The sequence below is a fragment of the Camelus bactrianus genome, chromosome 34 (assembly GCF_048773025.1).
Source record: "Camelus bactrianus isolate YW-2024 breed Bactrian camel chromosome 34, ASM4877302v1, whole genome shotgun sequence".
Classification (NCBI taxonomy): domain Eukaryota; kingdom Metazoa; phylum Chordata; class Mammalia; order Artiodactyla; family Camelidae; genus Camelus; species Camelus bactrianus.
The window spans coordinates 16083344-16108351 of NC_133572.1; the positions used below are offsets into that span (position 1 = coordinate 16083344).

Here is a 25008-nt window from a genome sequence, read left to right on the forward strand (position 1 = left end):
CTAACGCCTCCTCTACTTGGACTTGAGATTAGGTGCCAAGAGTAGAAGTTTATCCCCTAAAAGAACTCTAGCCCTGATGCTGAGCTGAAAATTTGGATTCCTCTACAAAGCTCACTGGCAATTAACCAAAAACACTTCATCATCAGAACAGTGTTTATCCTTTCACAATTTCTTTCACTATTTCATGCCAAAATCATAAAGTGTGTATGTGTATGTGTGTGAGAGAGGAAGAGAAAAAGCGTTGGGGTAGGGCTGAAAATATTCATCTGTTTTGGGGAGTCGTCACCGGTAGGTAAAGCTTTGGGTTTATTTTCATTGTAATTCATGTAGTTCATCCACCTGTAAATGAATTTGTTTCCCTAAACAATGAATATTATTTAACAATGCCCATTATTCAGATGCTTTATAAAATAACCCTCATTAATTCCTGTAAGGGGATTACAGACAGAGCACTCCCTCCGACTTGCGGAGGCAATAATGAAGGGGCAGATTTCTGGGACCGCAAGACCAAAACTCACTGCTATCCAAGGCTACTGGAGCCCCAACGATCAATCTTCTAACGTTCATTCAAGAAATTTAGGAAAACAAAATGCTCCAAACCCACATTCTTTCTTTGTAATCCCTGAATAGTCTTGCCCGAGTATTAACACTTAGGCAGTTAATGATTTATACCGGCAGAGGTGGGTCTGTCTTCCCCTTCCATAACCGTTCAGAGAGAGTCCCCGAGCAGGAAGACAGTCGAGGCATTGTGCTGGAACTCTCCATGGTGATGTCACTGACAAGGAATCTCCTATGCTGAGCATTTATTTCTCTTTTTCTTGCAAGGGCAAAAGGTTATACACTTCCTAAGAGTGCGCGTCACAATAATAAGCAATACTTGAATGTACCACACTTTCGACCACCCAGAGAGGACATGCTCTTACAGAAGAGCTCAGAGGAGATCTAGTCATTGATGAAGTGTCAATGAATCAGAGGTAGGCAGACGAAATTCTCCTGAAGCTGCACAATCTTCAAATATAATAAAGATGATTTGAGCTGCAATATGTTTTGGATTAGGGGGCCTCTGCTCGTACGTGGGAAATAATTGGAAACACCTGAGCCTCATATGCTGTTTCTTTCATGTGCTTCCATCACAAATCTTTGAGGGAAGGAGGTCGGGAGGCAAGCCTGCACGGGTGAGATAGCTTGTTGGCTTTGGTTCCCAGAACCCTTTTGGTTGTATGTTTATACTCCCAATGTGAACATGAGCATCACAAATGGCAGCAGCTGGAAGAAATTATGAGCCATGGAATAAGTTAACTTTTATTGTACCCTCTCAGACGGCACCATGACGACACAGTTTCTATAGTAACATGGAACAGACAGAAGAGCCTACACGATCGAGCCAGCGTGTAATTCGAAGATCACACTTAATGGTTCAAAGTGGCAGGAGGTGTCACTGACAGTTATCTGAAAATGTACACGTCTACTCCTGAGTGTCCAGAGGCTCGAGGAAATAATGTGATTGGTGTGGCCTGGTGACTAGAAAATATTTATGCTGCATCATTATGCAGGAGTTCATGTGAATCTTCTTTGTATCAAACCAAAAAGTACATGACAAATTATTTTGTCAAGCAATGTCAGTCTTCTCAGATGCTTTAGACTGGCGTATGCCTTTTTTTTTTTCCATCTTGGAAATACTGATCAGAATTATTAGAGTTTTGTTTGTTTATTATTTTAACTATTAAAAAAATTTTTTTTGGTTTTGTTTTTTGGGGGGAAGGCGGTAATTAGGTTTGTTTATTTGTTTGTTTGTTTGTTTGTTTGTTTGTTTATTTATTTATTTATTTATTTATTTATTTATTTATGTTTAATGGAGGTACTGGCCATCTAACCCACGACCTTGTGCATGCTAAGCATGTGCTCTACCACTGAGCTATACCCAAGCCCCATTTTTTAAACATTTTTTTCTGGGGGGGCTTATTTATTGATTTATATATTTATTTTTAATGGAGGTACTAGAGATTGAACCCTGGACCTCATGCGTGCTAAGCACGCACTCTACCACAGAGCTATACCCTCCCCCACATTTTAACTGTTTTTAAGTGGCATTAAGTAGATTCACAATATTGTGCAACCGTCATCACTATTTCTGGAGCTTTTTCATCATCCTGAGCAGAGACTCTGTACCTGCTGAACAGCAACTCCTCCTTCTCCCGTTCCCCTCGCCCCTGGTAAACTGTACTGTGCTGTCCATTTCTGTGAAATTGCCTAGTCTATGTGCCTCAGACAAATGGGATCAGAATATTTGTCCTTTTGAGTCTGGCTTATTTCATTTAGCATAATATTTTCAAGATTTATCCGTCTTAAACCATATATTAGAATTTTATTTCTTTAATGGACGAATAATATTGTTATGCATATATATGAGATTTTATAAATCCATTCATCTCTTGATGGACACCTGGGATGTTTTCACCTTTTGGCTATTATGAATAATGTTGCTGTAAATGTTGGTATATAAGTATATGTTTGAGTCCCTCGGTACATGACTTTTTAAAAATAAAGTATTTTTGGCCCTTGATATTTGGATATAATAAAACAAACCTCAATGTTGACCACTAATGGATTTTTGGGTTATTTTACGTTCCTTTATTTTTCAAACAGAGATTATAATGGGGGAAAATCCTCACTTTTCTTGCTCCTCCTCACATTCCAAGACTGTATATGCCCCATCTCCCTGAATATGTCATATAAATAAACAGAAATTAAGTGAAATTAAGCTGGGCTACAAGGCATAGACAGGATTTGTTCTCAGAGACCGAAACAACCATACCTTCTGACTGCAAAGTGGGTCAGCATTAAACATGAACATAGTCATTAGGTTTTCAACTTCTACACTCTTCATAGGTACAGAGTAAGATTGCTAAAGAATAATAAGTGAGTTTTTTTAGAAAGGTAGCTTCATCAGATTATTTAATTAAAACATTCTTGGCATTCCCTGTCCATGAGATTTTGTACCGAGTATCACATGGTGGAAGAGGAGATGATTTTGGCTGAATCTGAGCTAAGTGTAGGCAGGTTTAAAACCCCCCAACTAGCCACTCTGTAGAAACTTCATCTATTATTTCCAGTTATTAGGAAGGCAAATTAATGCCTGCTTTAAGGAGACAGATTCTAAGTGTAGAGACCAGACACACCACGTGATTCAGAATTCCTGAAACATGTGCTTTTTGGAAAACGCATCTGCAGAAACGGCAGAAGTTGTAGACAGACCTAACAGCTGGGCAGGGTATAAAAGCCTGAAGTCAGTGCTTAAGAAACTTAATGAAAACTGGGATGGTTTTGCTCTTGAACAATGTTTTTCTTCTTAGCAGCCTAGAAAAACAAATGTTTTAACTTGTCCACAAACTCCGTCTCCTTCTTTAAGAGATAGTTACAGTAAAGTCCCGAGGAATGATCTTTCCTAAGAGAAACCACGTTCTCCTTTGCTGCTGGCTTCCCGTCCTGTGTGGAAGGCAGGCTGTGTCATGTCAGGCATCCTTGTGTGGTTCTCTAGACTCGGATGTTATCGTCCTGAGCAAAAGATAAAACGGCAATGCACGGTGAAATGTAACACAGACTGTAGGTAAGCTGAAACTGTCATAGCAAAATAAAGCAGAGATGATCAGAGTCCTTCCTTCACACTAGACTTAAGGCCAGGAAACAGCAGCTCCAGAACATACTCATGGATGGAGGACAATAACAGGAGGGAGGAAATTATTCTCCGATGCCTCACCTTTTGCCAGGGTGAAAGGATTACTCATTTTTTTTCCTCCTTCTAACTCAGCTTTGTGATGTGTGTGCTCATTGAGGTTCCTGTTCTAATGCTGATTTATGATATGCAAGGTTCTTTGACTCCTAAGCAACTTAGCTATTTCCCTAGCTGGTCACGGATGCTGTTTATTTCTGGCCTTAAATATGAAGATCAAAATGATTCTGAGACAATCAGCTTAATGAGTCATTTCTAAATGTTCACACCCTTCAGATCCTTCTTGGTGGTACTTGAGTAGAACCTAATTATCTTTTCCATTAAACATCTCAGATGTGCTGCAGATTTAATATATACCAACTAACACACATAAAAATATAACAAAGAAGAGAAAGTTTTGTTTCTCCGTGTGCAACTGCTTGAGTTTTTTTCTGGGAGTCCTAGCAGGAGACTTCTCAGCCTGAGACGTTTATGTCCTCCTCTGTGGAAATGGAGCTGGAGACATCTGCACAGACATTTGGTTTCCTTTAAGCTATGGAATACCGCTGACCCACCACGGTGGAGAGTAGAGATCGCAGGTCTTTTTACTCCTCCTGTACAACCTAACTGTGACACACTTAGGTGAGGTTGGGAAGACAGAGGATTCCAGGGTGGCTGAACGACTTCAAAGGAAGAAGGTTATGGGAAACAAACATTCATGAAATTTCAACCGAGTAAAGAACTTTGGAAACAGACCACTTTCAGGGCTGAGAGGAGAAAAAGATTAGTACATGGATGGAAGGAATATACAACAAAATATAGATAGAAAACACTGACATCAGAAAATTTAATCATTAGACTTTCAAAACTCCTTTAGCAAGGTTTCATATTAAAGAGGATTAAATATTAGTCCTCCTGGCATTATGCTAAGTGAAATAAGACAGAGAAGGACAAACACTGTATGATATCACTTGCAAAATGGTATCTAAAAAATAAAACAAACTAGTGAATAAAACAAAAAAGAAGCTGCCTCACAGATGTAGAAAACAAGCTAGTGGTTACCACTAGAAGGGTTGGGAGGGGCCATGTAGGGGTAGAGGATTGAGGTACAAACTATTACATATAAAATACGCTACAAAGATATATTGTACAACACAGGAAATACAGCCAATATTTTATAATCACTATAAATGGAGTAGAACCTTTAAAAATTGTGAATCACTATTACTGTACACCTGTAACTTATATAACATTGTACAGCAACTATATTTCAATTAAAAACAAACTAAACAATTAAAAAAATTAGTCCTCCTTTTCTGTGCTGTTAAATATTGACTCTTCACTCATAATAACTGGCTCCAAGAGGAGAAATTGCTAATGGAAAGTTCCTGCCAGGGTCCGAGAAATACACTCCATGTTTGAGTTGTCCAGTCTGGACCACTCAGAACAGTGGGTGATGTGTGAACGCAGCTCGGCTCATGGAAGGACTCCATCACCAGGACTTCACTAGGAGTGCCCAGTGCAATACACAGGCGTGCCTTGTAAGTACAGGAGCTTTTGCCAGTTGTGAACTCAACATCCCATGTCTGCCATTTTGGCGCTGCCTTCCCTGGTCTTAAGCAATTTCACATCCTTGAGGACACTGCTGGTGATATGCAAGTCCCACTTCTGCCCCTGCTCCTTTTCCCCTCTTTCTTCTCTGCCCTAGATTCCTCAGTGTGTCCTAGCAAGTCTGGGAGTTCCTATGGCAGGTGGCAGACACGAAGCGAAATTGCTTGGCTTTTCCAGAGTTCTCTACTTTAACCTGTGGGAAGTTGCTTCTGCAGCCTTCTGTGGCATCACCCATCTGCACTGCCCATTAGTCAGACAGCAGAAGGTCTCACACATTCCTCGCAAAGTTCTGACCAAAGAGGGCATTTGAGAGCTGTGACTCCAAGTGCAACTGCATGGATTTATTCACTGGTAGCTTAGAAACGTGATTAACGTAAAAATGCAATTAGGAGTCAAAGACTCTTGAGATTAAACTTTGATGTGTTGTGTTTGTACCAATAATTGACACTCTTCAGTTAGCAATTTTGAAGATAGGACTTGAATCTTTTTGGGTGTATGGAGAGGTCTTAAGATTCTCATGGTACCCAACTCCTTTTTTTTTCATGAATGAAAATGTCTTTTTCTAGTCCTACTTCTAAATGTGTGCTGTTTTTGCCATTCCAACAAGTTGAGGGGGTCAGTAAGGCAAAGATAATCTTAATGCTTGATTGGCAGAGAGGTGTGGCAAAGCACTGGCATTAGGCTAAGATTCTAGTCTTAACTCTGCCACGTACTATCTAAGTGACTTTGGGTGAGTCACTGAATCTCACTGACCTGAAGTTTCTTCAACCATAAAACAGAAATGATACCAGCACTGCCTACCTCATAGGCTCAAACAAGATAATGTGAAAATCATGAAATGCTGTATGAGTGCATAACAATACGAGTCACCAAGGAGTGGTCATGAGTACCAGTGAGCACTGCACGATGGCTTTGTCTCTGAACAGCTCTCCATGAACCGACTCTCCAGGCTCAGAAGCTGACTGCAATACTGAAGGAAAGGCTTCAGAAATATTCTGAGAGTACACTGATGGACCATTCTAAAGATGTCCACCTGATGGGGGGTAGAGGCTCTGAGAAGACGGAAGGCATCTCAAGAAGCCTAGAACTTTTCAAAACAGTGTGGGTTAAAAACAAAACAAAACAAAACAAAACAAAACAAAAACCAACCACACACAATCAGAACTACCAAAGAATCTCCCACAGAGAGGCTCAGTGAACAAATTCGTGACCATGGTAGTCAAGCAAAATAATGACTGAGGAAGACCAACAAAGACTAAAAACTTTTGCCAAAATTATGTTATTCAATATCCTATGAGAGGATCCAGAACATTTTTTTCCCAACCAAAACCAACAGTAACAAAAAATCCTCATTTTTGTATGTAATAAAATGTCCCCCTTTCCAACTTGTCTGCATGTTCAGTCCTGAGTAGAAGTCCCTTCTGGCTACAGGAAGTGAAGGGTACTTGAACTGTAGACATGCTGGTTGCTAATGCCTGTGACAGATTCCAGATCCCATCCTTGGCATTCCAAGGACACCCTGCTCAGGGCTGTGCCAACTGGAAGAAATGGATCCTGGTGTAGATACTTCTGGGAACAGAGATTATATCAGTGGGGGCCAAGGCTGGATTCTCCAGCTGTTTGCAATAAAATAAACCTTTAGTTTAATCTTGGCCCTGTGGTTGATTACTAGGTGAATTTTGGTAACTTGTCCTTACAGATTTCTGTTTCTTTCACCCTAAAATGAAGTGGTTGGAATAAGTCCATTTACAGTCCCAGTGTCCTATAAGAAGTGTCTGAGAAGAAGGCTTCTCAGAACAACAGGAAGGAAGGCATAGCCATCACATTTTTAAGCAGTTGGAAGCTGGAGGATAATGATGCTGTAGAAAGGGAGAGAGTGGACTTGTAAAAGTGCAGGTCACCTCCAGAAAAACAGAAGATGATGACTAGGGATAATCTAGGAGAGAAAAGCCAAGAGAAATTGGACAGCTGAGCAATCAGAGAAAACTTGAAAGGTTGGTACACAGATGTGGGAGCTGGGGGAACCACAAAAGGCCAGCACGCTGTGTAGAGGAGTAAAGTTAAGTGATTGCCGCCAGCAGAGTCCAGAATACTAACAAGTTACGAATCAGGTGGCTGTAGTTTTATTCTTAAATCAAGGAATGAATCTAAAGCCTAGTCAGAAAAAAGAGCAAGACATGGAAACAGCCTAAATGTCCATCAACAGGTGACTGGATAAAGAAGATGTATGTTTATACAATGGAATACTACTCAGCCATAAAAATCGACAACATAATGCCATTTGCAGCAACATGGATGTTCCTGGAGAATGTCATTCTAAGTGAAATAAGCCAGAAAGAGAAAGAAAAATACCATATGAGATCGCTCACATGTGGAATCTAAAAACAAACAAACAAACAAACAAAAAAAACAAATACAAAACAGAAACAGACTCATAGACATAGATTACAAACTTGTGGTTCCCAAGGGGTTGGGGGGTGGGAAGGGATGGACTGGGATTTCAAAATGTAGAATAGATAAACAAGATTTACTGTATAGCACAGGGAAATACATACAAGATCTTATGGTAGCTCACAGAGGAAAAAAATGTGACAATGAATATATGTATATGTTCATGTGTAACTGAAAAATTGTGCTCTACACTGGAATTTGACACAACATTGTAAAATGATTATAAATCAATAAAAGATGTTTTAAAAAAAGAGAAAGAAGAAATATAAATAGATCAGGTATTGGACTAGGGCAGTGAAGAATGTCAACTAGAAAAGGATTCTGAACAAAAGGATTCCCTGACCAAAAATTGCCTAGTCACCAGGTCTTTGGGGAAGAGTTTAAACACAACCACTTGTAAGACAGAAAGCCGTTGAGATCTTCTTCCTCTATTACTTAGATGTTGATATCATCATGAAAAAGATGAGGCAATGCCGGAAGATTAGCAGAGGCCAGAGTTCCTAATTTTCCCCTTCATCACTGCTCAGAAGATACACAACTACCAAGCTTCTGCAGTCTCTTTAACCAGAATGATTTCTGCTAAGCTGTTAATAATCTGTTGCTTATAGGAATTGAAAGGTATTAGCATGGTTGCAGAATAGAGTTTTTAGTATTTGAAGTGACTCTGGGTTTCAGTCACTCTTAACCACCAAGGACAGGACGAGGATATTAGGCAAAAAGTAAAGATGTGCTATTTCCTTGTTTCCCATTCTTAGAAAGTTTATCATACAACAAGGAAGACAGAAACAGATGACTCCAAAAGCAACATAAATATTTAACAGAATATTAATCACTACAGAATACATGAGAATAATCCGTGTTCTGATGGCTCTTAAAGACGTAGCTACAAATTATTTTAGTCATTATTTTTCTGCAAAGAAGGCAAATTTGCAATACTGCTACTTACCTTTAAAAGTTGAATTGACTGCCTATTACTTTTGTAACTCAGACGTCTTGTTTTTTCTTGGTCTCTGCAAACCCAAAAAAGCAGGGGTTAAGGGGATTGGGCAGGATTCACCAATATTCCAAGCATTAATTTCTCACATTGAAACAAACCTTGGAACAAACTAACAACAAAAGGATTATCTTTCATTTGAAAGAAATCTAAGGTTTAAGAACAGTATTTAACGGTAACTTGAACCAAGGTGTTTTAATACTACTTGGAAAGTATTATTTGATTATTAAGGCCAAGTTTTCAATGACTCATTTTAAAAGGAAGCATGCACTTCAAGATACAATTAATCAAAACTTGGAGAGGAGAAATGTCTGGAAGATATATTTTTTAAAAGTGAGGTTGCAGAATAATTTTACCAGCCTGTAAAATTCCTCAAGTGCTTTCTACAGTTGTGGCAGCCGTAACGATGAGGTAGCTAGAGGAGGGAGGTACAGGAATAAGTCTGCACCAAGAGGGATGTATGAGGAGGTTGTGTGGACAGAAGCTGATGCTGCCTGGCCCGCCAGTTTGGCCGACTCCACCCTGGTGATGAAAGAGGTGACTGTTGGCCTCCTCCCTCACTTCCATGCACTTAGGCATGGACTGAAAGTCACTTGGTTTAAATGCAATTTGTTTAATTAAAAAAAAAACCAGCGTATCAAATGGAAATAGTGCTGGAACAGACGATCCCGATCACAAATTACTTTTAGCCCAGAGACAAGATTTTTTTTATTCCTGTAAAATAAGAGAGGAAAGAAAAACAATATTCTAGGTCCAGGCAACAGTGAGCTTCTCTGGAAAAAACCACTGCAGGAAAGCTCCTCCTTCATACCTCACTCTCCTCTGTGAGCTCAGGAGGACTATCAGGTTAAATTGTTAGTATTTGACTGCAAAAACGAAAACAAAAACAAAAACAAAAACAACCCCCAACATCCAGAAGCTGGATGTGAAATTGTGATCTGCAAGGAAGATTAACAAAAACATAGGGTGTTTCTGCTGAGACACAATGATTCTCTTGGCTGCTAGCAGGTTTCTAAATCCAGTGAATCGGGATGCTGTTCTGATGAGAGTGTGCACTTTCTGAATAGTGAGTTATGGACCTGGAATATAAACAAGCTTCTAAAATACCTTCCTTACCACAGGCGGTGGTTTAGCTCGAAGAACAATCTAGTCATCACTTCTCATCTTCTGGAGCAACGTGTTGGCATGAAACACATCTTGTAAATATTTTATGTGTGTCCTTCCAGACTGACTAGCCTGGGGATGAAGGTTTTAAACTGCACTCTGAAAGCTTGTTCTTCAGCTAAGTACTATAGTTTAGACCTAGAAAACACTTATAGAAAATTTCCGCCTGTAATTTCTTGAGATTCAACGCTAGGATTGTCAGCGGTAGCGGTGTTTGTTTCAACTCCAGTACGCGATGGTAGTTTCTTGGGTTATTTGAGCCTGGAATGTTTAGCACCTAGTAACTTTAATCTGAATACTGTGACTTCCTAAAATAGTAATTTTTTTTACTTGTGTGAAGAAATGGATCATTAATGACGTATTTCCATAAACGAGATTACAATCTTTCATAACTCAAGGGCAATTAATTTAAAATACTTCTATTTTGTAATGTTGAAATGTTTTGAAATAAAAGATCTAGTCATGAAGTTACCCAATCACCCTGTCATTAGAACTAATATTTTAGAATTCTTTATATGGTCATTAAAAAACCTTTATTTCAGCTGTAAGAAGAGACACATAAATGGTTCTCACTTGTCTATTTTCTTAAAAAAAAGAGAAAGTCCTACAGAATTATGATATTGCAATCTGAATTTTCTGAAAGCAAAGCGACAGAAGAGAAAAAGCATTACTTTTGAATATGATGTAATATAATTTCTCTTTATAAAAGAGCTCCTGCTTTTTTCGATGCTACTATTTGATAACAAAAAATGAACAGAAACGCTTGGCGTTTTGTAGTGTTCCTTCAAGTAATTATTTTTTACTCAGTCTGATTCTAAGAGGTCCAAGTAATTGGCTTCTGTATATCACAGGATAGTCAGAGTTTTTGTTTAAAAATTTCTATATATCAATTCATACAATTTGTAGTTATACTGTTTAATATATATATCAGTATACACATAACTATACATAGCAGTATTATTTATATATATTATTATATTTATTATATTATATATGATATATATATAATATTAACTAAAAATCTGGCCAGTCATACAGAAGTGATGTTCAACATTGCAAATTCTTAATCTGCTAAACGTAAACAATGCAATGCAGGTCTAGACACGAGTAAACAGAACAAATACTCACATGAAGGATGCAGAAAGAAAATTTACTTCAAACTTGTGTTTTTTTCCCTTTGTTACCATTGTGGATTGGAAGTATACTCTTATTGGGAAAAAATACTTTGATCTCAGGACAGATAAGCTGGATCTATTGAACTGTAATGAGTCAGACCCACAGTCTAACGAAAGTAAAATTCCATAAATGTGACCTTAACATAGAGCTTACACTGACAAGATTTTAACTGTTTCATTCCTGCATAATGTTATCTATGTTCTCGTTTCATTTGTTTTCCAGCAGATTGACTTTTAAAAGTATGGCTTTGCAACCGTCAGAAACAAAGGAACATTATCACTGTGATTACTATAATAACATTTGTATGGGAGTTGGTTGCAGCTGTCAAGTCCATTGCCGGGTGCAGCATGGATCACTGATGACAGGCAGGTGTGCTAGACACTGTGAAAACACAGTGCATTAAACGGCGCACACCCCCACGCTGTTAGCTTAAAGCAGTGTCTGCAGGATACTCTCTTCAGACTAGTTTCTTCCATTTAACTCGAGTGACAGAAGAAGATTGACCAAGTTGTCCACAATTTGTCAGCCAATCTCCGTGAGAAGAGAGCACGTTCTAACAAGGCATGGGAATAATAGTGGCCATGCAGGGCAAACCCATATGCTTTGTTAAAGGGTCTTTCTCCTTCTCCAAAGTGAACCTTTGAGGCTGCAGTCAGTGCCTTGCCTCTGTGCTCTCATAGCTCCAAGTGCACACCACATTCTACTAAAGATGCCTTTCTTGTTTATTTTTCCAAAATTTTATTGTGGCAAATTCCAAACATACGGAAAGTATGACAGAATTATATGACTACATCTGTATACCTGTCACCTAGACTCAGAATTAACCCTTTACCATACTCGCACTATCTTTATCTATCTACGCTTACATCGCACCAAACCAGTAGGAATTCAGTAAAGATCTCTGCATGAATCTAAGAACAGCCGATATAACCCCAACACAGTGAACACATCTAAGGAAAGAACAATGACTGGTCGACATCTAATATTCATTCTGTGTTCAAATTTACCTAATTATCTTTAAAATGTCCTTTCTAGTTGAGATTTTTGTTTGCTTTTTGACCAGCAGTCTGTTAAGTGAAACTAAATGGTAGCGATCCTGTGTGGGCCATCTGGTCAGACATAACAGCGGCCTAACTAGGTTATTTCTCTCTCACTTGGTCTGGAGCGGTGCCAGTGCAGGGCATTTAGGATGCCGTTTCCATCCTCAACATATGGCTTCATCCCTGGGCTGCGAGATGGCAGCTCCAGCCCTGTAAACATCACGGTGGAGACACAGGGGAGCACATGGTCCATGTGCGTGACCCAGATGTCCTGTACACCATTTCTGCTCACATCCCGTTACACACAATGCAGATACACGGTCTTGCTTAGATGCAGCAGAGACTGTGAAGAACAGGCTTTATTCTTGGTGGCCGAGTCTAGGTTTCCCTGGACCTTTGGGTCTTGTGTCTAAAGGAATAATGGTTTAGAGGCAGTAATCAGCCATCTCTGCCATGAGATGCTCTTGGAAATGACTGAGCTCTGATGAACTATATTATAACTAATACACTGGAATATATCAATATGAAAATGATGACCATAATGACTTATTCCAATTTCACATCAGAACTCAAAAGAGGATCAAAGGGGATTTCAGATTTATCCGGCTTTTCTTGGTAACGTGAAGCATGTTACACAAGGTTGACGTGCATTCATCTGGAAGGAGTAATACACCAGTGTTCTTAACATTATCCTCTATACCTTCTGTATCTTCACATATTTTTAAAAACAAAATGTGTTGGCATAAGTTAGGCATATTACATGCAGATGTTTCTTTAAAATTATCTGAATTGTTAGTCTCTAGGCGCCTCCATAACATATTTGAGAGGCACAGTCAAAAACAAGGCAGCTGGTCCCAGGCAGAAGAGTCACATGCAACTAAGATTCTTCCGTAACTTAGCCAACTAGTCTGTTTGTTAGTGAGGGGGACAGGAGCAGGATGGAAGAGACTATGAGTGAAACTGATGAATTTTTGTTTTATCTCTTTTTTTCTTTGTCACTTATTGAGGAGTGCGCTAATGATATCTAATAGTCCAGTGCAGGCAAATTAAAAAGAGGATGGCTAATTAACAAACCAGGTAACTGTCCCTTGGTGAACCATGTTATGTTCTTTCAAGGAAGTGAATTGGTGATTCAAGGTTTGCTGTTATCCAGTCAATGATCAATGAATCATTCATAACACCTGTCTCTTTGTGGCCCATCTTTCTCAACTGAAATCAAAGAAAAGCTCTTACAATTCTGATGTACATCCGTTAATATTGAAAATTTAATGAATAGAAAAATTTAACGGTATGTAATGATGAACAGAGGCCTTGAAAGTATTAAAGAAGCTCGCTTTTAAAATTATTATTACAGGATATACAGATGAAGTGAAATGTTTTGTGTTGAATAACAAAAATTACTGAATAATCATAGTGAGTTGCCATCACCACAGAAAGGTGCATCAGGAAAAATCTGGAATCAAATTTCTTTGGAAAACAAGTTGCTCAGAATGAGGAAGACGGTGAAGGCTACATTAATTGGAGAAAAACATGAAGGCATTTTTTGAAAAATCTCAAGTGTAAGTCATGAAGTACTACACGTGCTCTATACAAAATAAAACTATGTATTCCACGTACATAAAACCTGCTGCTGAAGGAGCCCTTTAAATTTCAGACCCAGTCTCTTTGCAGATGAAGAACCTCAGGCACAAAGACACAGGGCACTTAATTTTACGAAATGGAGTGTGTTCAGGAATTTATAAATTTTCCATCATTCGACTTCCAAAAGGTATTATTTTGGGGGTGCTATGTCCCAACAATATGTCAGCATACTAACATGGTGTGTTTCATACTGTGATTCCAGATAGGTGCCTCAAAGATCACGGGGAGAGCAGGGAAGAAGATGGGTGTAACAGGTAGTGGGAATCACTCCTCTTCAACTTGGACAGCTCTGCTTTTACCCACTTTATACATTGGGATTCTGCTCAAGATTTCATTTAAAAAAGCATCCCTCTGCTAAATCTAAGTTTGCAAGTCATAACTTCACCAGCACATAGCTGCTGTATGCAAGTATTTCTTCACAGCTTAGGATCTGGCACTTGGTCTAATCAGTTCTTCTGAAACATTTGGGGGCATCTGGTGAAACTCATGGAGCTCTCTACCCAGAAAACATCACGTTGACATACATTTCTGCTCCAAATTTAGCATATTCATGGACTTTCAGAAATCCATGAACAGATCCTTGGCTAATAACGCCAACTTTAAAAGCTTTACTTATAGGTCTTAAGAAGTATCTGGTCAAAAAAGAATAAGGATTTGGGATTAGTATTAGCGTATGTTTGTAAAAGATGGATATTTTTCAGCACAGCCTAACTTGTAGGACCAGTTCATCCTGCCTAATGAAAAACAAAATATCCTCCTGATGGGACCTCAAGAGTCTCATGCATTCTTGCTGGCCATGCTATTCTTTTGAGTCATTGATTTATTCAGCAGAAATCTACCAGGAATAGTAGGAGACACTGTGCAAATGTGAACAGCTTACAGTACTTGCTTTAGGAACCATCTATGCTTGAGGATACGAACAGCTTTTAATAATTAGTGACTTTTTACCACTTAATCCCCTTTTCACCAGTTCTACACACACACACACACACACACACCCTCACTGACTCTCCACTTACTCTCCCTTTGACTTACCTGGGCTGGATTGGGCCCGGCTGACTGAGACCTGGGCTGTGTGTCTAAGCTGCGTCCAGCCATGCCGGTGTCGTGAGGATCAATCAGAGGACAGTAGGGATGGGCAGGGACATTAGGGCTGTGGCACCAAGGGCTGCGATTGGGAAAAAGGGTTGGTGGGATTTCTTTTTCTCTGTAAAAGAAAAATTAAGCCCAAATTGAACCCCAAAGGCACTTCACACAGTGGCACTAGTAGTAAAGGCTCAGAGAGAGTGGAATGAGCATTTTGCATGAGCAGAGAATGTGGCTTTCCTAGACTTTGTGGGCAACCCCTTTATCACATTAGAAACATTTGCCTACAAATGAAAAACATAAATTCTACACCGTTAGCCACAGCTAGCTCCTGATCCAAGATGAAAATTCTAGATACTGCAAATCTCCCTCCACCTGAGCCCTGCTGAAGACTCAAGGCCGTGCCTCTCACAGCAGCACCATCAGGAAATGCAATGGCCAGAGGGGTCTCAGTCTCACCTAGCAGAAATCGCCAGCCGGTCCCATGGGTATTTCCCTACTTGCTTTGTGTTCTTTATATTTTAAAACAAAAATTATTATGTTTTTTATGGTCCTATAGGAGTTTGGGGGTCATTATTGATTTACCTATTCATCACACAGCTGCCTGACACCCAGTCACTCCCACCTGCTCACTTACTAACCATGGGAAGAACTCAATTTAAAAAACTCAAGCAACTTTTACCTCTTAAGAAAAGCTTGAACATGTTCCACCTGACATTTGGAGGAACCTGTCTTAGATTGATCTTGTTTTTCGATAGTTGTTGGAGCTGCTGGCCAATGAAACATGTGCCTTCGAAATGTTGAACTCACTATCGAGCTTCTGTCAAATTCAATGTCGGTCTCTAATTTCTCCCACGCTTGCTTCCAGTGAATAGGAGTGTACCAGGCAACAGCCTAACAAAAATGATTCATTAATATTAAATACTGTTGGAGTTAGATAGGTTTTTTAAATGCCATAGGCTTATTGCAATAAAATGCCCAAATCAAACTCTAATGTCACTTACGTACTATGTAAGGATTAGTGAAACACATAAGGAGGCTGTAGTAAGATATCCTGGCCTTCGTTTCCAGTTCTGAAAATTGCAAGCTGCTTAACTTTAGTCAGGTTAGACACTTACTGCCTTGGGCTGTGCCCTCATATGTAAAATGGGGAGGGCGGTGGCGGTCAATTGCTATATGAGGGTGTCATGAGATTCAGTTAAGCTACTGAATTTTATAACCACAAAGAATTGTGCAAAAAGTAGTTGTAGTATCAGTAAGTTAAAAATTTAAATATTTAAACATCGATGCATATATATATCTTATCTGAGATGGGGAAATGGGCAATAGAACTGAAAACATGGAGAGGAAACCATGTTCCCCAGGGCAGAATCCCAGGTGGGACTGTTAAGGAGACCCAGGACCACTAAAGCTGCAGTTTATCTTGGTTTCCTGAATATGTGGCATGTGTACAACATATATGTGCAGAAATTATTCAGAAAAATCATGTGTAGGGACGAATAAATTATGTCTTTGTTCAATGTGAGAAAGTTAAGCAACAACTGTGCCTGAACACCCTACTTGTTCTTGTGATCTGCTTTTAGTTTATAAAATTAGAGGTTTGGGTTTATGCTGTAACCATTGAAAAACCCTCTGTTTGCCTTGACAAGTTAAATACACATAAAGGCAACACAAGGCAAGCTCAATGAGGCTGGGCCTACGGCAAAGAAAGAGAAAGATGAAGTCTCTGGAAAAAAGTTTAATTTCATGGATCACAGAAGGCAAACTGTCACTTTTGCTTCAGGTCATCAGTTAGGGACTCTCCTTTTTAGCAGCTCAAACATAGATATTTGTGTGGAAAATAATGTTTGTGATCTTTTTAATGCAATGTCTCTCAGTAAGACTGTAAGCCTTTCCTAGCCATGAGCAACATTTTATTTCTTCCTGTATTGTGAGACTTAAAAATATTTGATAACAAATAAAAGGATGTCGTTTTAATTTCACCTCTGGAATGTTGGCCACATGAAACTTGTAGGCTATTTCTAGCACAACAGAAAAATTATTGGAATTATAATGTCTGGGGTTATTTTAGTTTTGCCATTTTGCCAATCATGTGACCTTGAGCAGGATATTTAACTTTCCAAGACCCGTTTTCTTCCTTTGTAAAATGCTTAAATAACCTGAGACTCAAGTGAGATAATGCACATAGAAATAGCCCTCAGTGAATTCCTCCAGCACAGGAGCGGTCTGAATCTCTAATACAGAACAATGTATTGGGAAAGCCCTAGGCACTGAACAATATAAGAAGCCTACTAATTTTCTGACATATAACATAGAGGCTGCAAATTGTATAGGACAACAATGAGACTGGTGAAAAAGTTTAGCCCTGTTTCAAAAGCAGTAAGCTTATAGAATCTTAGTGCTTGTACTGTATAATCGCTTAACGTTACCTATTAGAGAACAGAATGAAGATTACACAGTTAACTCGTGGCAGCGCAGGACTAAATCTACCTTTACATTACAGCACACGATTTGTAGCCATATTGAATATTAACCACTGCCATGTTAGTGATGAATCAAAAAGTAGTCTGTCATACTTCAGGTTTCTTTTTTTTAATGACCCATAATGTAACTTCTCTTTGCCCCATCTTAAAAAAAAAAAAGTATTTTCAAGACCAGAAACAGGATCTATTCTAATCTGTGTGACTGGCAACTGTTTTAGTCAGATTTTAGGCTCTGTAACTTTTCCCACAAGATATGGGTTATTTTCTATATACAAGTTATATAAAAAGCAATTCCAGAGGCACGATGAAACTTTGCATCTGTCTGCTTTTCAGCACGTCTATGGGAATGTAGAAACTTATCTTTTCAAGGAAAATCTATCTGACAAGTGCAGATAGTGAGGTCCAGTATCACTGAGGTGAGAATAGGAACTAATTGTTAAAAAAAAAGCGGTGGGGGGGGGGGTGGAGAACTCTGTGCTTATATTAGAGGTTCTAGGTTGACTTAAAGTCATATTTCAGTGCATTTGATGAAAATATTTTCTATTTGAATTACATAACGCTGATTGTTTTACCATGGGGTAGGAATTCCAATAGGATGTGACCTTAAAAAAAAAAAAGGCTTGAGCTGAGGCCTAAAGAGGGAGTAGGAATTAATAGGTAAATAGGGGAGGAAAGAGAGTCTATGGAGTGGGAAGAGCATGTGCAAAGGCCCTGTGACTTGAGGGAGTAATTAAGTACTAGGAAAGTGAAAGAAGGCCAATGTGGTTAGAGAAGAGAGCACAGAAAAGCATGGCGAGGGTTGAGTTAGGGAGGAGGAAAAGGGTAAGACCGTTATGGTTCAGGTTAACTGGGTGACTTCCCTCTCATCCTGCGACTCAAAACAAGTGTTTTCTCCTCCCTAAGGCTTTTCCTGATGCTGTCCTTTAGAGTTGACATCTCTAATGCAAGCTGCCATGCTCTGTGCGCCGACTTCTATTAAAGCATTGTTTCACTGTAATGCAATTATTTCTTGCTACATATTAATTTTTACTACCAGACTCTTGCATTTTCTTAGGACAAGAATCATGGAATAATTACGCTATTTTTTCCAGCACCTAGCACAATGCTTGGAAGATACTAAATATATGTAAATGTTTTCCAAATGAATCAATCAAGTTCACTCTTGCACTAGCAATCAAAATTATTTGTGTTTACTTCACCCTGCAGAAATGGTCTGATCCTATATGCAGAGGTAATTCAAAACACTCCGTAAAAGGGGTAGTCAAAATACAAAGTCTAATTCAGTTGCAGGCAAAGACAATTTACTAAAACATGCATCCCAGGAGCTCAGGGACCTGTCTGGTTCAACACTCAGTGACTTGAACAGTGTGCATACAAAGTAGAACCTCCAAAGTGTTTGCAGAATGGCTGATAGGTGAATAAATGCAGGGAAAGGTCTGAAACAAGCATGTCTTAACCCTAACCTGAGTTTTGCTAATGATTTCTTGTGAGGCTGAGTAAACAACTTAGATTGCACAGCCTTACTTTCCCCATCAGCGAAAATTATCAGAAGTATTACAGAATTCAGTTCGAGCCCACAAAAATATGTAAGGGTAAGGGAGTGAAGGCTGCAAAATTGCATCTAATGAGTGTTCACTCCATATAATGATCACTGGTTGTTTTCACAGAAAGACCTTAAATGGCTCTTAATACGCTAGCAAGTCTACTCTAAAGGGATAGTCAACCTAAGCCTCAGGTGCTGTGTAGCAAGACAGAAATGCAGAAATAGATTTCAATTAACATACTGTGTGGATTAGTAGTTATAAGACGTAGTGAGTTAAGAATGGGGGATAAGAAAAGGCAGGCACTTAAGAAAAATCTAAAGAATGGCTTCAAAAAAGGAGTAAGTGTTTGTTGTAAAATGAGACATCTTTAAACTTCACTGGCATGTTTTGGGGTCTGTATTTATGCTAATATGATACCAAGGAGAAGGCAGAGTGAAAATATAAAATTGTAAAATGTTGGGAATGAGTTACACAAAGTTATTTCTAATACACTTAATTTTACAGAGAATATAGTCCCTACAAATTAGAGAGTTGGTTCTTTGATTAGAATATCAGCCCCTTAAGAGTAGTTATCACGTCTTACTCTGTGTTACATTCCCAACACTTACGACGCTCATTACAGCCCTTAGAACAGAGACGCCCAGGAAGCCTTTGAGAAATGAATAAATGAGTAGAAAAGGCCTGCGTTGGGTTCCTTCCTTTCTTGTCCTTCTCTTTAGGCTAAATACAATAAATAACACCCATTCTTGGCTCTGCAATGTGAAGTAGCTTCTTGGAAATGCAAGATATCAAATGTATTTGTGCCAAAATTGTAAGCAGCTCCTCGGCACCTTGGCACTGAGAAGAGGGTGCTGTTGATCTGCTTGACGTGTTGTGACGGTCTGTGCTGGTTCTGTCCCAGCTTTTAAGGATGGAAAAATAATTCAGCAAGCTAAGAGGAGAAGAGGAACACAAGCAGAGCTGCCTGCCCTTTTAAAAACGATCGTTAAGAGCTGGACACTGACTTCACCGTTAGGTTTGCACAGGATCGTTGTACAATCTGGGCTTGTCCTAAACCTGTTTTGTTCTTTCCAAAGAAAATCTGATGGTGGCTGATGCTCTGCTTCAGAGGCTGCTGACCAGACCTGTAAGAAGACACTCTGTTAATGACAATCGCCATTGGAGTTCAACATAGTTTTATAAATGTCAGAGAGTTATTGCCAATGTATTTTCCTAAACAGACGAGGTTTTAAAATATGATGACTGTATAATATGGAATGTCAAGCTGTGTAACTGAACAGCTACCATATGTGGTTTAATGGAAAGCGTTAAGAAAGAGGGGGGAGCTCTCCAGCATCACCTAAGCAAATCCTCTCTTTGTTGCTCTTTTAAAGTTATGTTTGTTTAGTCTTAGAAACTTAGGCATTTCATTTTGATAGTTAAATTCTAAAAACAGAAAGTACTGTACACCAAATTGAAGAAAGCTACGGACAGCTAATTATGGGTATTAATTTACATCCAGAGATGGATGAAGTGGCACAATTAACCACCAATGACCAAAAAAAAAAAAAAAAATCACATTTAACAGAGAGATCTAGGGATGGAGAAACCACTGGTACTAAACCACAGTCTGAGCGGATAAATGAGTTCTAGTTCACAGTCTTTATATCTTATACTCACTGTTACTGTGGAATTTGCCTGCATTATGATATTTGGAAGGAATCGGTACAAGGAGACTATTTGTCCGTTTACATTTTGTTGGAGAGTATGGTTTCCAATCTGCAGTTCTTTGTCAAAGGAAGAGTTAATGAGCTTCACAAATAAACCCTTGACATTCACTTCAGCTATTTTAATGTCTCCAAGAGCACTAGAAAATAAAACATAAGGATTATAAGGGAGCGTGTCTGTAGCTCACTTTAAGAACTGAATATGCCTTGGAACTTGTTCCTAAGCTGTATGGTCTGCTGGACAAATTCTACGTGGAAATAGTGGTATTTTGACCCCACCAAATGGCTTAATTTCTTAGTTCTTTTTGTTTATCTATGCAATAAAATGATCTTTCACATAAAATAGTTATAAAGAAAACAAAAAATTATTTAAGTATCAAGGTAAACACACCATAGGGAGGTGCAATTATCATTATTTAAATTTCATACTGTTTCCCATAAAACCACTGAGACATGAAACTCTCAAGTAAATCAGGAGGAAAGTTAAACCATTTAGTTTATTTCTGATAAAGTTACTGTGAACATGAATAGCAACTATGTGCTTAAAAATAATTCTGAAAACTTAAAATCTTATACAAGATGGTGTTTTTTTCCCCTTCTAACATGATGAGAGCTTAGTATGTACCAGGGGCCAATTACAGTACAGCATTTAAATATACACACACATTTTTGGAAGACGGACTATGCTTTTATACAGATAAGAATAGCTGAGTTGTCCCTTTGTGATCATATATGTAATTGGATACATACAGCTTTTCAAAAATCTTTCATTATTCAAGTGGATTGTTAATTCATTGATCTTAAATTTTTATTTAATTTAATTTTTTTATGCACACAAGTAGGATAGATTAGCTTGTCTGAAATAAAAAATATCATTGTCCATGTCAGGGCTAGTCACTTCATTTGCCTTCCTTTTGACAGAAGGCCAAAAGTTACAGGAAAATACTTCACACAATACGTGGAAATTCACAGAGGCAGGGCTGTTAACCTGCTATCACACAACATTTAGTAGTTATCTTTTTCTTTTTCCTATAAGCCTTCCCATTTTTATGCAGTAGGAAAATGGCCTGAGGTCTCTGCTTATATGTTGCGACTGGCTAAGTATAGAGTAACGTCCCCATCAATGTTGTCCATAGCCTCTGCATGGTCTTGACTTACAGACTGTAAAGACAAATGGCTATGTTGCTTTAAAAAAAAACAACCATTTTCTTATTTGAGCTCTGATTTCTCTAGTTGTCAGGTTCTCTTTGATAGCTCTGTGCTACTTATCTGCCTTAAGGTTTCTGCTGCTCTAAAGCTACTAACTTCTCTCTAACATTTCAGTTCTTCCAACATGCCTCTACGTAACATTCTCTGTCAACACTGGCACTTGTGTCTATAGTTGCCAGTAACACAAGGAAAGACAAAGACCACATGACCACTTTTTTCTACATCAGATGCAGAGAAAGCATTTGACAAAATCCAACATCTTTTCATGATAAAAATTTTCAAAAAATAGGTAAGGAAGGACAATATCTCAGCACTATAAAGGCCATAAATGAAAAACCCACAGCTAACATTGTAATCAACTGGGAAAAACAGAAATCTTTTCCTCTAAGATCCAGAACAAGGCAAGGATGCCCACTCTCACCACTGCTATTCAACATAGTACTGAAAGTCCTACTCAGAGCAATCAGGAAGAAAAAGAAACAAAGGGTGCCAAGTTAGAAGAAAAAAGTAAGTTACCTCTGTTTGCAGGTGACATAATTATATAAGTAGAAAACCCTAAGGACACTACAAAACAAATTCAGTCAACTTGTAGGATACAAAAATCAACATACAAAATCAGTGACAGTTCTGTACACTAACAATGAACCAACCAAAAGGGAAATTAAGAAAACAATCCTATTTAAATTAGCAACAAAAAAGAATACTTAGGTATTAACTTAACCAAAGAAATTAAAGACTTATACACTGAAAACTACAAAATATTGATACAAAAACCACAAAACATGGAAACTACAAGGAAATTTAAAAAGTCACAAATAAATAGAAAGACCTTCCATGTTCATGGCTTGGAAGAACTAATATCAAAATGTTTGTACCACCCAAAGGGATCTACAGAATCAAGGCAATCCCTATTAAAATCAGAATGACATTTTAAAACAGAAGCTGTAAAAGATAATCCTAAAATTTTTATGAAGCCACAAAAGACCTCAAATAGCCAAAGCATTTTGAGCAAGAACAAAGCTGGAGGTATCACAGTTCCTGACTTCAAATTATATTATAAAGCTAAAGTATCTAAAACAGTATGGTAGTGGCATAAAACCAGACATATAGACCAATGGAACAGAATAGAGAACCTAGAAACAAACACACACATTTATGGTAAACTGCTCTTCAACAAGGGTGCCAAAAGCACACAATGGGGAAAGGATAGTCTCTTCAGTAAATACTGGAAAAGTGGATATCCACATGCAAAATAATGAAATTGGATTCCTATCCCATACTATACACAAAAATCAATTCAAAATAGGTTAAAAACTTTAAGGTAAAACTTGAAACCATAGAATTCCCATAAGAAAACATAGGGAAAAACCTTCTTGACATTGATCTTAACAATAATTTCTTAGCTATGACACCAAACGCACAGGCAACAAAAACAAATATAGACAAGTGGGATTACACAAACTAAAAAGCTTCTGCACAGCAAAGGAGACAATCAACAAAATGAAAAGACAGCTTACAAAGTGGGAAAAAAATATTTGCAAATCATGTATTTGACAAGGGGTTAATATCCAAAATAGGCAAGGAACTCATACAACTCAATAGCAAAAAGCAAATAATCCAATTAAAAAATAGAAAAGGACCTGAGTATTTTTCCAAGGAAGACATACAAATAGCCAACAGACACATGAAAAGGGGCTCAACTAATCATCATGGAAGTGCAAATCAAAACTACAATGAGGTATCAACTCACACCTTTAGGAATGGCTGTTATCAAAAAGACAACAAATAACAAGCGTTGGCAAAGATGTGGAGCAAAGGGAGCCCTGTGCACCGTTGGTGGAAATGTAAGTTGGTGCGGTGCTATGGAAAAGAGTATGGAGCTTCCTCAAAAAATTAAAAATAGAATTACCACATGATCCGGCAATCCCACTTCTAGGTGTTTATTTGAAGGAACAGAAGTGCTATTTGTAGAGTTAACTGCACCACCATGTTCACTGCAGCATTACTCACAATAGCTGGGACACAGAAACAAAGTTTCCATTGACAGATGAATGGACAAAGAAAACGTGGTATATATTTTACATATGTAGTTGGTCATTGAACAATGCAGGCGTTAGGGGCACCAACCCCCCCTGCACAGTGGAAAATCAGCATGTAGCTTTATAGTTGGCTCTCCATATCCGTGATTCCATATCTGCAGATTCAGCTAACCATGGATCATGTGATACTGGAGTATTTCTTGAAAAAAAATCCACCTATACGTGGACTCATGCAGCTGAAACCCGTGTTGTTCAAGGGCAATTTTATATATATACATAGATCAGCCATAAAATGAAGGACAACCTGCCATTTCTGACAAAGTAAAATAAATCAGAAAGACAATTCCAATTTATGTGGAATTAAAAAAAACCTAAGCTCATAGAAACAGAAATTAGAACAGTGTTTGCCAGGGAATAGACAGTGGAGAAAATGGGAGAGATACTGGTCAAAGGATTAATACTTCCAGTTGTAAGATGAATAGGTGCTGGGACTCTAATACACAGCATGGTGACAGTAGTTAAAAATTCTCCAAAATTCTATACAACATTTAAGGAAAAAAAATACTATTCCTTCTACACAAACTTTTCTAGAAAGTGAAAGAGGAGGGAACACATATCCCAGCTCATTCTAGGAGATGAGCATTACCCTGATACCAAAGCAGACAAAGACATGACAGGAAAAGAAAACTACACAGCAATATTCTTCGCAGACAGAGATGTAAAATTCTGAAACAAAATTTTAGCCAATCGAATTCAACAATATATTAAAAGGATAAACATTTTGGCCAAAGGAGTTTTATTCCAAGAGTGCAGGGTTGCTTCAATATTAAGAAATAAAAATCATATGATCATCTCAATAGATATACACAAGGCATTTGACAAAATCCAGCATTCATTCATCTATTCACTGCCACAGGTTCAATATTCTGAATCAGAGTCCTGTCACTCCTTTGTTTGAAATGTTCTCACTGCTTCCCATTGCCCATAGTGAAGACCAAATTCCTCAGTCTGGTCTTCAAGGCCCACTGTGATCTGTCTCCAGTCTGTCCCCTACAGCCTGGTTACATCTCTTCACGCACTGCTCAGTATAACCATGCTTACACTTGTAACTGACCTTAGCTTTTCTGCCTCCTTCACTTTGTTTATGCTGCTCCT

At 38.4% G+C, this 25008-nt stretch overlaps 1 protein-coding gene across 31 annotated transcripts in view; it reads right to left on the reverse strand.

Moving 5' to 3' along the window:
* Nucleotides 1-282: 282 nt before the first annotated feature.
* LMNTD1 (lamin tail domain containing 1) overlaps nt 283-25008 on the reverse strand; it is a 314635-nt gene continuing 289909 nt past the window's right edge. For all 31 annotated transcript variants that reach the window (XM_074357488.1, XM_074357490.1, XM_074357489.1 and 28 more), the window contains 6 exons: nt 20559-20745; nt 19904-20023; nt 15555-15766; nt 14822-14993; nt 8718-8781; nt 283-3555 (listed from right to left, as the gene is read on the reverse strand). In XM_074357488.1, coding sequence (XP_074213589.1) covers nt 8743-8781; nt 14822-14993; nt 15555-15766; nt 19904-20023; nt 20559-20745 — 730 coding nt within the window. In that variant the 3' untranslated portion in view covers nt 283-3555; nt 8718-8742. The remainder of the gene's footprint in view (nt 3556-8717; nt 8782-14821; nt 14994-15554; nt 15767-19903; nt 20024-20558; nt 20746-25008) is intronic.